Below are 14,086 nucleotides of genomic sequence, written 5' to 3'. Positions count from 1 at the left end.
AGCAAGGTGAGGGCTGGTGGCAGTACTAAAGAGGGGGTGTCCTAAAGTGGGGGTGTCCATGGGAGCGATCCCCTCTCGCATGCACAGAATATTGTGACCCCACTCATGGTACGCCTCTACCTCATTCTGGGTTGTGTTAACCATAACTGCTGAGAGGGAATCAACACTAAAAATTCCGCACACAGATAAAGATGAGACGAGCGCATGCACAAAACTTGGGGGCACTGTTGCTCCCCACCAGGCCTTCGTGTCGTCTAAGAGCTTCTCATTTCTGGTACTTGACCGAATCATCGACCACACTGCGCAGAAAAAAAGCATTCCGAAAGTATTGCTACTTGTCCAGGAAACTTGTACAATCCCCTGCCCCCCCCCCCTCCTTATATTTTTTTCTTCGTTCTGGGCTGCCATGAAGGACACACGGTAATCTAAGAATCCCCAGATTTTGCAATATTAGTTCATAGTACTGAGGCATTAACATGACATGGAAACTGAATAATGAGCATTATTTAAAAAAGCTCTGTATTCTCAAGTTTGTAGTCCTGAAATACTTTACATTGAAACTATAAGAAGTCGGCAGGGGTTTCTGAAAAGTTGGTTAAAAAAGTTCATTAATGTGGTGTTTGCAGTAGCGAGGTCTCACTGTATTCCACTAGTTGCCATCCAGTTCGGATAAGCGTGACCAGAATTTGCTGTTGTCATTGTGCCTAAAATCTATGGCACATACCGATGAAGCTGATGGCGATGCAGGATGTGATGCAAAACCTCCCAGAATTATAAAACCAATAAATGTAATAAATACAGGCATAAAATGACAGTTAAGTCATTGTGTGCAAGGAGTGCGACGCACTGGCCTAATGAGGTGAATTTGTTTTATTGGTTCAAGGTATAAGAGGAGGGAGGAGTAGATTTTAATGGAGAGAAAGGAGGAGAGTTCGGCCTGGAGAGCGGGTCTCTAGCCTGCTACTCCTCACTGGGGAAAGGGGAAGTGGGAAATACAGGGAAAGGAAGGTGGCGGGTAACAAAGTCTCGAGAAGTGGACAGTGTTCTGCGATTCAAAACCAGCATTGCGACTCATCAGCAATTATATGAGTGACAGAACCGCATATAGTCCTCTGGTTTATGACATCATGTCTCTGCTTGCTGAGGCGTCTCATTCCGGACATACCATTATGCTGCAGTGGATTCCTGGCCATTGTGGAATAGCTGGAAACGAACAGGCTGACGCAGAAGCAAAACAGGCGCACACTGACGGAACTATTATTAAAATTCATTTTTCCTGGTATGACATTAACGCCTTGCTCCATACCTCCCTTAAAACTTCTACGGCGCGACATTGGGACAACCCCGAACATCGACAAGAGCGCCTCCATAGACTTGACGCTGGATTACAATTCCGGCTTCCACCTCGGTTGCGGAGAAGCCAGGAAACACTCATTCATCGATTACGGCTGGGTGTGGCATACACCAACCGATACCTTCACAAGATTGGTTCAAGGTATAACTGTTATAAAATCAATTCCTATGGCCCATTCGCAAGTCCTTAGATGACTTGCAGTTATGTTAAAGGGAGAAATGAAAAATGTAGTGTTTCGTGAAGCTCAGAGCGCTGACAGCAACACAAGGTTTAGAGAATATTCCTTGAAGAAATGCTCGTAGTTTTATGAGGAGGGCAAGTTTCAGTAAACGTTCACTAACTGTGCAAACAAGCTTGGTGTTGCACATCCAAGGACACACAGAAACTGAGCTTGCTCAGTGACCATAGTCGCAAAGCTGGTACGGTAGGGAGTGCATGGGCTCCTCCTAAAGTAAATGCGCTGTCTGCCACTCACCTTTACCATGTCTCTGTTCCGCAACTCCGAAATTCTGCAAATCGTGTGACCTCCGACACCGGGCGTACGTCGAGGCATCAGCTCATCGGCTTGCCTCCGCATGACTCACCCTCGCACCTGCACCGAATTGTGTGAGCTCCAATGCTTGATGGTCAGACTCCACATGCACCGTCGCACCTGGCTTGGCACAGCGGCGGCAACAGTGTGAACAAGCCTCGAGTGTTCATAGAGGCTTTGTCGCAATAAAGGAAAGATGATTGGTGATGGTGATGAGATCAGCAATCTATCTTATCATGGGTGTGTAACTGGCGAGATTTTTATGGTATGATTAATATAAACAGCAGCACATGCCCAGAGGCTATTACCCAGCTACCTGAGTTGGCGGGCAAGAGGTTCATTGAATACATACCCCGTGACTCAAGTTGTGAGGAAATGGCTAAATTTATGTTTTATTTTTTTATTTATGCTAAATTTACCGGAAAGTGTGGAAATATCCCAGGGATGGTGATCGCATTAAAGAGGTGTTTAGAACAGCTCCACGGGCAGTGATGCTATGAGATTTGGCAGACTTGTTAAGGAGGATTCCTGACTGTCCAGGAAAACAGACGAGAGAGATACAAGCTTTCATGGTATGCCGGAAATGCTAGCCAAGCTGCTTAGAGATGTTGGCCAAGCACAAGCTGCTTGGAAGAGGCAAAAACAGGTTGCGAAGAGGAAGCTGCGTATTGGGAGGTAAGTGAGAGAGAACCGAACAGGCAAAATTGAGGTCAGTACTAGGACCCAAAATCAACGTCACAGCCATAAACGAATAAATTAGAACATCGATAAGCGACAACTAAGTGAGAGGACCTCGGAAGCTTCCCTATTGTATTCTTTTTTAATTGGAATCGCCCAAAGTGACTTCTCACCATTGGCATCATGTTCTGGATATACATATATATAGCCTTATGAATTTCCTACATGCAAGAGACACTTTGTAGCTGCCAACGCACTGTTCCTTGTACCTAGCAATAGTTGTTTTGCATGCTGTGCTGCACGAATATGTTTTGAACATCATTCCAGGAGTCGTCACTGTTGCCCATCCAATTCGTAGTTCGTGCCCGCTATGGGCTGTGAAATCGGTGGATAATTACAAGTTGCAACCACAAAGAATCTTTTGAGACTGCTATATAGTAAATGCAGTTGAAAGGTGTGATTAAATGTTAAAATGAAAGCAATAATTGTAGGAAAAATCAATAATTGAAGAGCACAGAAAAAAGAAAGAGAATGATACAACAGTGCATTTGATTGGACTCCATAAGAATTTCCTGAACTGCAGAGCAAACATCCCTGTAGCTGAAACATAGTTAAAGCAGGTAAGAGGCCCCAAACAAAAAATCTCCAAGCACAGCATAAACCATCCATATCTGCCTGAAGTGCGACAAAGCACTGCTTGGCTTGGTGGGCATTTTGCCAGTGTCCAGCGGGAGTGGTACGTTTAACGGTAGGAATGCTAAAATGTAAGTACAGCATGTATGAGATCAATGTAGAGCATAGAAAATAGGTCATAATGTATGGAGGGTGGTTGCGTAGACATATCTAGGTGTGATAAACTAAGATTTGAAAAGAAGATATGGAATGCGCTTGCCCATTGGCAGATTTGAACCCACGCCACCCTGAGGAAGACTTGCAGCGAGTGCCAGGAGCGTTACCTCTACTGCACACCAGCAGTTGTTATTGGTGAGACGAAGGAGTGCCTAGTTGGCGTGGCGCGCCTGGCGGTTTGTGATGTCACGGGAGAGAGCTCACTGCTTGTATATAAAAGGACGCGCACGTTGGCTTGTCTCCATTGCATGTTGCAAAACGGATCCAGGAGCATCTACCTCAGCAGCGCCTGCGAAGCCACATGGTCGACTCTGAAAATATGCCTCGGAAGAAGAAGCGTGGGCCCAGCACAATGGGAAACTACTTTTGGGAAACTACATTAGGAAACAAAAGTGAATCGTAGTAGTTTCACAGTGTAGCCCTCCCCATCTGGATCCCCAATGTGTTTCCTCTAGTGCTTTTGCTGTAGCCCCCGGAAATGTTGCGGGCTCCCCCCTTTTTTTTTGCAAGGACTGGTGTATTTGATTTTTCGATTGCCGTGTTGTTTTGATGATACATGCTGTCATAGTTGTGAAGAAAGGGCTAATGCACCATCTTGTACAATTTAGGGGTGTGCGAATGCTACAAATGTTTAATACGAAACAAAAACACTGCTGTTACGCGGAAACTCGGACACAAACCCATTTTCCAGTGCTTCTATCATTCATAGAGCGGCGCACTCAGTTCCTTGCAGCAACATCCAGACAGTGCTCGCCTCCGCGCATCTGCGGCCCATGCAAGAGGCTGCGTTTCTACTGGAAAGCTTGCCTTCATGCATAGCATTCGTCACCAGCATTTCCCGGTGAACATTATACTTACATAAGCTGCAGTAACTAGGAAGCGTGAGAAGCAGCCAGGGATCTTTGAATGCTGTCATGTTCCACACTTAAAGGCGAAGCTTAAGTGTCCTCCAAATTTTCTGATTCGTCATATAATGTCATTGGGTATCATGGTGCACAAGATAACTATAATGGTAACTCTTTATGGTGTACTAACCCTCTGTGCAGGTTAGGACTAGGAGTCCAGTTGTGTACATGCCTGCATCAAATAATGTAAAGAAGCCTTTTTCATCAATCGCACTCACACAAAATCTGTATTTCATTTTATCTAGAAATAAGAAAATATTTGGTACTTTATCCAATATTCAACTATCATCATCATCATCAGCCTATCTTTATGTCCACTGCAGGTCGAAGGCCTCTCCCAGCGATCTCCAATTACCCGTGTCTTGCGCTAGCTGATTCCAACTTACTCCTGTAAATTTCCCAATTTCATTTCGCCACCTAATTTTCTGCCGTCTTCAACTGGCTTACCTTCCCTTGGCACCCATTCTGTAACTCTAATGGTCTACTAGTTATCTACACTACACATTACATGGCCTGCCCAGCTCCATTTTCTTCTCTTAATGTCAACTAGAATATTGGCTATCACCCTTTGCTCTCTGATCCACATCGCTCTCTTTCTATCTCTTAATGTTACGACTAGCATTGTTCATTCCATCACTCTTTGCACGGTACTTAACTTGTTCTCGAGTTTATTTGTTGACCTCAAGTTACTGTCCCATATGTCAGGACTGGTAGAATGCAATGATTTTACACTTTTAAACGACAGTGGTAAGCTCCCTGTCAGGATGTGGTAATGCCTACCGTATGCATTCCAACCCATTTTTATTCTTCTGTAAATTTCCTTCTCATGTTCGGGGTCGCCTGTGAGTAAAATACCTAGATAAACATACTCCTGTACAGGCTCTAGAGGCTGACTGGTGATCGTGAATTCTTGTTTTCTTGCCAGGCTATTGATAATTATTTTTGTCTTCTGCATATTAATCGTCAACCCCAGTCTTACACTCTCTTTGTTAAGGTCCTCAATCATTTGTTGTAACTCATCTGCAGTGTTGCTGAATAGAAGAATGTCATCGGCAAACCAAAGGTTGCTGAGGTATTCACTGTCGATCCTTACTCCTAAGCCTGTTTAATAGCTTGAATATTTCTTCCAAGCACGCAGTGAATAGCATTCAAGAGAGTGTCTTTCCTTGTATAACCCCTTTCTTTAAAGGTATCTTCACTTTTATTGTGGAGAATTAAGGTAGCTGTGTAATCTCTGTAGATATTTTCGAGGATATTTACATAAGCAGTCTGTAATCCTTGATTACGTAATGCCTCTATGAGTGCTGTTATCTCTACTGAATCAAATGCCTTTTTGTAATTTATGAAATTCATATATAGAGGCTGATTGTACTCTGCAGATTTCTCGATTACCTGATTGATGACATGTAAGTGATCCATTGTAGAGTATCCCTTCCTGAAACCTGCCTGTTCCCTTGGTTGACTAAAGTCCAGCGTTGCCCTGATTCTAGTGGAAATCATCTTGCTGACTATATTACACAATACTGAAAGCAAGTTAACGGGCCTATAATTCTTCAATTCTTTAACGTCTCCCTTCTTATGGATTAGTATAATGTTGGCATTCTTCCCGCTCTCTGGTACACTTGAAGTCATGAGGCATTGCTTATAATGGGCTGCAAGCTTTTCAAGCACAATATATCCTTTATCTTTGATTAAATCAACTGTTATTCTATCTTCTCCTCCTGCTTTTCTTTGGGATACGTCTTGCAAGGTCATTCTAACTTCATCGCTAGTTGTATAAGGAGCCTCTGTATCCTGTTCATCAATACTTCCAATGAAGGTAGCGTGGATGCTCTGGGTACTGCACAAGCCATCATAGAATTCTGCTGCTTTTACTATATCATTCAAATTGCTGATGACATCACCCTGCTTATCTTTCACTGCACACATCTTGCCTTGTCTTATGCCAAATTTTCTTCTCACGGATTTCATGCTGTGGCCATATTTTACTGCTTTGTCAATTTTTCTCACATTATAATTTTGAATATCCCTAACTTTCTTCTCGTTGATTAGCTTTGACAGTTCAGCACATTCTATCTGATCTCTTGAGCTAGACACGTTCATGCTTTGTTGTTTCTTTATTAGGTCGTTTGTCACTTGGGAGAGCTTACCTACTAATTGCCTTGGTACCTTACCTCCGACTTCAATTGCTGCTTCCGAAGTCAGCCTAGTTACAGGTTCACTCATTACTTCTATGTTATCTTCATCTTTCTGTTCTAAAGCTGCATATTTGGTTGCGAACACCAGCCTGAATTCGTATGTTTTACCCTCACTGCATCTAAGTTGGCCTGTTTCTTCTTGACTAATTTTCAAATATTTTTAATATTCAAAGCTAATTTTTCCAAATATTCGTATTCAATTAAGAAATATTGCTATTCACTCTAGTATAACTGTATAAAATCGTATCTTGGTGAAATGCAGCTTACCAACTTGACATGAACACTAACAGAATAAATGGACAGGAATACCACTAAGTGTCTCAAAAGTGAAAGATGCAAATCATATCCATTTCCTTTTCTCATTACTGACAGCCGCAAAGGACTTGTGTATAGTTTGTGAATATTTGTTGACTTCCAGAGGAGAAGGTGGGGGGTGGGGGAGGAAATATAGCATTGGATAAATTGGAGGTTAAGCCAATCGATGTGTTAGGACTGTGTGGAGAGGGGCCCTGGGGGATCAGTCTAGTGCTCCTGTCACACACTGATGTGCACGCTTTGGACCCTTTGTTGCTGGTCATTTGGATTCGAGCTGATCGGCACAGCGTAAGAGAAATACCGGCTGAATACAATAATCTGCTGCACATATGCATGGGCAGTGGAAACTTAACTTCATCAGCTGACCTTTCGGCTATATTTCTAAAGTAATATTTTGGAAGTTCCAGTGAGCTACCAGTCGAGGTTCGTTATTAGAACCGACTAGCTTACTTGGTGTTGAGCAAACTATGTAAAAAAAATGGTTATATCATGTTTTTTATTATATTATAGGGGACTTTGCAGACACTTGCAGACTATATGTTAATATTATTATTCAATAACAATATTAAGGTTTAACAATACTACGATTACTATATTATAATTTATAACAATTTAATATTACTAATATTATAATAACAATAATAATATTTATTTATATACATGATTGTATTTCAGCCATTCAAATTATAGTCATTGTACTTTGCTTCATACTCATCACGTTATTATGTGATATACCTCACCGGGGAAATAAAGTTAAAACAAAATTAGCTGTGTGGTTGCTTGCCTGACCATAATCAATAAACCACGTAATTTCATGCAAGGCAGTTATGGCATCTAGTTATAGCTTGACAAAAGACGGCTGGAAAAAGTGACGTAGCCAAAGGGGGCGGGGGAGGTGCCCGCTTCGAAATGTCGGTTAGCATGCAGCCTGCGCAGCACCCTTCCCCACCTCACCCTCCCTGCCTCGGCCATGTGCATGCCGCCGCCCCGAAAAGAAAAGAAGAAGAAATTATGGCTACGCCACTGCCCGGGAACGCTACAGCCAGCTGCGAAGCACAATAGTGACACAGTCATAAAGCCCGTGCAAAAATTATAACAATAAAATCATGAATAAAATGCATGCTGTCGATATCGATAGGGAACTTTAATATAGCACATTCCCCCCCTTGCTGGTCTGCAGCGAGTAGTTACCGAACAAACGTTAGCATTTTGCAAATAACGCAGCAACTGCGTTTGGCCGTGCAGCGCTCACCGGTGGGCTACTGGCACCCACCATACTCGCGCGCGATGAGCGAGCGACTTCGTGGCGAGGACGCTGCGGGAGTCGTGTCCGTGCTCTTGAGCTTCGACGGCCGTTGCGTCAGCGGGGTTTTCCGGAGCGCAAGTTGCAGGCAGCCAAAAAGATGTTGGCGTAGCTTTGTTCTCACGACAGCGAACGACAACTGTGCTGCTCGGATATGCGACGCCGACCGTGCAGATTTAAGCTTCTGTTATCGTACGAGACCAAACAGTGGCAATCGCAGATTCGTTCCATCTCCAGCGAACGTATTCACCAGTGTGACTGGCTTCAAAGCCGCGATGCAGGTATTTGTGTGCGCCATTAATCAAATCGTGCCGCGTCCATGAGCCTCAGAAGCGTAAGCCGCAAGGAAACAACCCATTTTGACACTAGTTCTGTGCGAACCCGAAGGTGTCGTAATCTTTTGCTGCCGTCCTGGCGTGTCTCGGTGAAGTGTAGGTACGCAGAGTGCAACTTCAGTGCAGCATCTGGCCCTTGTTGAAGCTTTGAGAAAGGAAGTGTTGCTATTTCTGCGATGACTTGACCACAGCGTGCCGTTGTACTAAATTCCTGAAACCTCACCTCTAACAACACTCGCACTCGACGTGCCAGACTCATCACGTGTGCTTCTCAAGATGCGCGTGTGTTTTGTTCCCAACTGCAATAGTAGCTACAACTATAGGTATTGCAAAGAAAAAGTAACGATCTTCAGCGTGCCGAGAGATCCACGGCGCTTTCAAGAGTGGGCTGAGGCAATTCCTGGAACGCAGCGGCCGCTGACATCAAGAGATTACGTGTGCGAAAAACATTTTGCAAGCCACATGGTGGTACGTAATAAGTTCTTTGGCGAGCTCGGAGGTGAAGTGCTTTTAGGTCATCTAAAGAAACCTGCATTGCTTCCAGATGCTGTGCCCTGCATTTTTCCTGCTCCTCCTCAGAATTTTGCAGAAAATGTCAGCGATGCCGACAAGATTGTCACGCAAGAGGCATGTAATTTCGGTGCAGAAAAGAAACAGATGTCTCACAATGTCTCGCCTTGCAATAACAATAACAGAGCCAAACGAGTCAGGCTGGAAGCTCTGTGCCATGAGCCAGTGCCATCAGTGGTGCGGAACAGGAGTGTTGCTGCAGAAAAGTCAGATAGTGAAGGTGTGTCTGCAGCAAACACCAGTAGTGCTAAAAACATCCTTGAGGAAGATGCAAACTATCTCGCTGATGCTGTGAAAAGCACCAAATGCTCTAGCATCTTGATCAAAGAAGAGGTTGATTTTGCAAGCTGCACCAATGATGCCAACAGCATTTTCAAAAAAGAAAGTGATGATCGTGTTAATTTTGCAGAATATTTCAGTGATGGCAACAACACTGTCATGCAAGAGACATGTAATTGCTGTGCAGAGAATAGAATTTCTTCAAACATCAGTGTCAAAGAAGAGGCAGGTAATCAAGCTGACTTTGCAGAAGACTTCGGAAGGGCTGATAATATTGTCACAGAAGAGAGACATCATCTGGTTGATTTTGTAGTGAGCACCAGCTTTAGTAGTATTGCTGTCAAAGAAGAGACACAAGATAAGGCTGGATGTTGGGGGGATGCCAGAAATGTTATCAATCTTGAAAAGGTGGGCAGCCAGGTCGGTTTCTCAAAGGACGTAAATGCTTTTAGTAAAGAGGTAACCAGCCAAGATGGTCTCGTAGGGAACACTGGCTACGCAAACATAATCGTCAAAGAAGAGATAGGCAGCCAAGTTGATTTCTCAAAGGACACTTCAGACATTTATGGTTTTAGTGAAGAGGCAACTAGTCAAGATGATTTCACAGAGAAAACCAGCAATGCAAACACAGTTATCAAAGAAAACATAGTCAACCAGGCTGGTTTCTCAGAGGATGCATCGGACATCAGTGCTTTTAGTGAGGAGGCAGCCAGTCAAGATGGTTTGGTGGAGAACACTGATTATGCAAACACAATTATGAATGTAGTGACAGTAAACCACGATTTGTTAGAGGATGTATGGGATACTAACCCTTATGGCAAAGACGCAACCCATTGAGATGGTTTTGCAGCGACCATCTGCTATGCAGTCCTAATTTATTAAAGAAACAGGAAATCAGGTTGATTTATCCAGAGGATGCTCCTACCATTAATGCTGCCAGTCAAGAGGTAGTCATTCAATAGAGTTTTGAACGGAACTGCGGCTATGTGAATGCAATTATCAAAGAAGGGACGGTCAACCAGGTTGCTTTCACAGGGCACAGCAGTAGTTGCAGCGGTGTCTTCACAGGTGATCGGGTTCATTCAGGTACTTGTGATGACAAGTTTCCGAGCACCAGCTGCCTCTCAATAGGAAGGGAAAATAATGGTGGTGGGTGAGGTAGATGATGGTGCATGATAATGAGTGCACGTTTGAGGAGAAATGTCCGCAACTTATTGGCACGTCTCTAAGCTGAATTGTGAGCCACTTGGTGTGCTGCAAGCTATTATTTTGCTCTGCGAAAGTGCTGCCATGTAAATGCTGCTTGTGATGTAGTTTCCAAGTGTGGGCTAAGCTTGGTATTAATGGAAAACTTGATGCAACTATGGAATCATACAAGCTCCCCATTATGACATAGAGCAATGAGTGCATTTCTTCAGCATGCTGCACACATTCCTATGCATTGCATTTGAAAATGGTTACTGTACTGATGTACAACTCTCTGTGGCAATGAAGGGGAGTCTATGGGAATGGAGCTTCTGCACATGTGTCCCCGCGCCACGTAGTCTGGCAGCATTTTTGATTTCTGGGAACAGATGCTGGGAATCTATACAGCTTTCGTATGCGACGGTTTTGCAATTGCCCAGATGTGGAAGGGAAAAGACGCAAATTAATTTAACTTCAGCATTCGGTGGTGTATCTTGTCTTATTTTGCTGTTGTTAATGAGCTGCATATATTTTCTCTTCAGCTTAAACTAGCTCGGATGTAAATGTGGGACTCCTTTCAAGAGCATGCTCTCTTGTGCATGCTTTGCCTCGGTAGCTCTCCCTTCATTGCCACATAAAGTTGTGGGCGAGTATAAGTAGCGTTTTCTGCAAACTGAAAGGAGGGCAACCCAAATGTTCCTGCTCAACAACAATTTACAAGGGCTGCCCTAAAATGACGAGCCGCTGCGTATTCCCATCGATCATAGGCCCTTGTGCAGGTTAAACTTGTAGCATGAATTCCAGCTGTTGCAAGGTTTTAAAACAATGAACTAAGGTGCTTACCAAGGAGTATTCAGTCAGTGCAATACCATATGGACGACTTCACGCTGTCAGATGGCAGCATCAAAACAGAACACATGGCCGAGGAAGCACTGGCATCTTTGTATCAGAAGCGTGAAATAAATGGGGGCCCGAGCTTTCCTTACTGATGATCCTTGAGGACGTACCACTACGTTATATGGCAGGAAGCCCCCAGGTACTAATTATACTATCGGATGTAGTAACCCATCTAAGCATGGCATTGAGTATGGTAGTGATGGCGAGTACTTTGCTAAACCATGACAATTTCATAATGAGGATATCTCAGCTGCAGTGTGTTCCTTCACTGAAAGCACAGTGATTTTAATCACATTTAGATCTCCTTCTTGTTTGTTTACGGTTGCTGGGCCATCACTGTTTTCTAGGGATGATTGCTCAATTGGAATGTCTCACAGTATGTGCAACATGTTCATCCTCATCATACAATTTCACTGTCTTGTACAAATGCCATACATAATTAAAACTGCTAACAAGAAAAATTGTTGCCCTGTGCTGTGTGTCCTTAACTATATTTAAATGGTATAGATACAGTAAAACACAGTGTAAGAATAATGAGAAAAGAAAGACAAGACCGGACAAGTGCAGTCCTGTTATTCTCACACTGTTTTTCTGCCCTGAATCAGTACCAACAAGCTCAACTTTACACCTTTTTAATAATATACATACTATGAGCAAAATGCACAAAGATGCGGGTAACTGTTCTGTAATAGCCAATGTAGCAGTGCTAGGTGTATACGACACTTCTGGCTTAACTGCTGGCATGTTTGTGCACAATTTTGCTGAGAGGCAGCATTTCTCAGTAGGTTCATTTGAATAGTACAAATTTGTGTAAACTTCTTGCTTGTTTAACATACAATTAATCAGAAGTATGTGTCACTCATGGCAATGGCAAAAAATGTTTAACAGTTAGGGGGATGGAATTGTGATGTTGCCTGCAAGTCTAATAGTGAAACAAGGTGTGCACCATGCTTCGCCTAAGGTGGTTGTTGACACCTTTAGTTTGAAGTGAGGGCTTGTGGCCTAGAAGGGAGAGGGGGAAATCAGATAAAGGGAAGGATTCCTGCCTCCTTAGCGAAGGCAAGCAAAATGTTAATTTTTCTTTCTTGTGGTGCTACTTGTGGCATGTGTGATGCCATTCAGAGTGGTCTGGTATGCTAGTCCCCGATGGTGGGACAGCTCTGTAGCTATGCCGGGGCGAGGACTTGGCTACAACCAGAATGGAGAATTAGGTGTTGAATGAGTTTTACTGCATCTTTGCGATGTTCATTCTGCACCACCGTACTTCTTTGTCTTCATCTTGAGCCACCGCCCCAGCATCGGCCACTACATACTTCCCCGCCTTGTGGGAGCGGCAGTTAGGGCACCAATCGATGAGCTACTGAGTGTGAGTTGTGCCCATAAGTCAGCTGTGAAGGATCGCAGAGGCAGAGGGCCACGGAAGTGACATGAATGTTGTCGCGAGGAGCTGGAGCAGCAGAAATGAAGGCAGCGTTCACGGCGCAGTCCAGACGAAGCTCTGGCCGCTTTCTGCTTTAAACGGGGAGTTGCATTCGTACATTATGCATGTTTTCGGCACCGCACCAATGTATATAGCTATTGGCGGAGTTTCAACGCGGTAGAAAGCAGAAGTGTTTGCAGCATATTAACGCGACAGCGTTAAGTGTGGGCTACATGGAGCGAATTATCACGGTGAACGCGGCGTGGCGGCAAGACGTCAAAGATGCGCTGCATAGCAATATATGAGGCGAACAGCGGGCGGACGCCGCCGCGAGTTCGCCGTGTTGGCGCCAGCGTTATCACACTTAGCATATGCGTTGTGGTAAATGATGAAACAAATATACGCGCTTTTTAAGGTGGCATATACCGCTTTTATAACTGAAAAATACACCAACACTAGCGCAGACTCCAACGTGGTTGCAGAAGACGAGAAAAGGCCGCGCGCGATAGACCAGCATGCCTAGCGAACGGAACTGGCGCCTCCCGATTGGCTGTCGTCCGCCGCTGCGCGCTCGACGCTTCCGGCGGCCCGACGAAAATATTTGGACAGACAGGTCGGCGGCGGCCGTCAAATTTTTGGACGCCGGCCGGCGGGCGTTCGCCGCCCAAGGAAGTTCGTCGCTCGGACGCCGGTTATTCGCTCCATGTATTCCGGGCTTTAAGGAGCTCGTGTCGCAGAAAAGCCGGTGTCGTCGGCGGCGTTGGCCGTGAGCGATAAATCCCAGTGGGCACTTCATAAATAAAAAAACATCTTGCAAGATGGGCTGGTGGGAATCGAACCAGGGTCTCCGGAGTGTGAGACGCTACCACTCAGCCACGAGTTCGTTCCTTCTAAACGGGACAAAATCGCCTCTAGTGAATGCGGTGTTGCCTTAGAAACGTGCCGTAGAAAGTTATACTGCGGTGTATATCGGTAATTATGACCATGTAACTTACAGAAGTCCCAGTTTCACGAGTAGCGAAGTACGTTTCCGCTAAATTTCTTCCGCGCTCTGCGCACACGCAGAGCCATCTTGCAGCAAACACAGAAGGCCCCCCTCCTCGCAATGTACGGCGCTGCCCCGACACGTGGCGCGCCACTCGCCCCATGACCGCGTCCGCCTTCATGGCGCGTCGGGGCCCGGCTATCTCTGCCGATCGCGACGTTTGGCTGGCGTTGCGCGTTTGAGTAGGCGGTGCGAACGGAGTGCGATAACGCTATCGCGTT

General features: G+C 44.8%; 1 protein-coding gene across 1 annotated transcript; it reads left to right on the top strand.

The window, feature by feature from the left end:
* The first annotated feature begins 8,864 nt into the window (after positions 1-8,864).
* Positions 8,865-11,495, top strand: LOC142579996 (uncharacterized). The gene is made up of 2 exons (XM_075690708.1): positions 8,865-8,937; positions 9,014-11,495. Exon 2 carries the CDS (start codon positions 9,127-9,129, stop codon positions 10,153-10,155), a length of 1,029 nt encoding a protein of 342 aa, XP_075546823.1. The 5' UTR covers positions 8,865-8,937; positions 9,014-9,126; the 3' UTR covers positions 10,156-11,495.
* The last annotated feature ends 2,591 nt before the right edge of the window (positions 11,496-14,086 follow it).

The sequence above is a fragment of the Dermacentor variabilis genome, chromosome 4 (genome assembly GCF_050947875.1).
Source record: "Dermacentor variabilis isolate Ectoservices chromosome 4, ASM5094787v1, whole genome shotgun sequence".
Lineage (NCBI taxonomy): Eukaryota > Metazoa > Arthropoda > Arachnida > Ixodida > Ixodidae > Dermacentor > Dermacentor variabilis.
This window is presented reverse-complemented; position numbering and strand designations above follow the sequence as displayed.

Coding starts and splice junctions, on each gene's coding strand:
- LOC142579996 (XM_075690708.1), top strand. CDS start 9,127: ATGTCTCACAATGTCTCGCCTTGCAATAACAATAACAGAGCCAAACGA.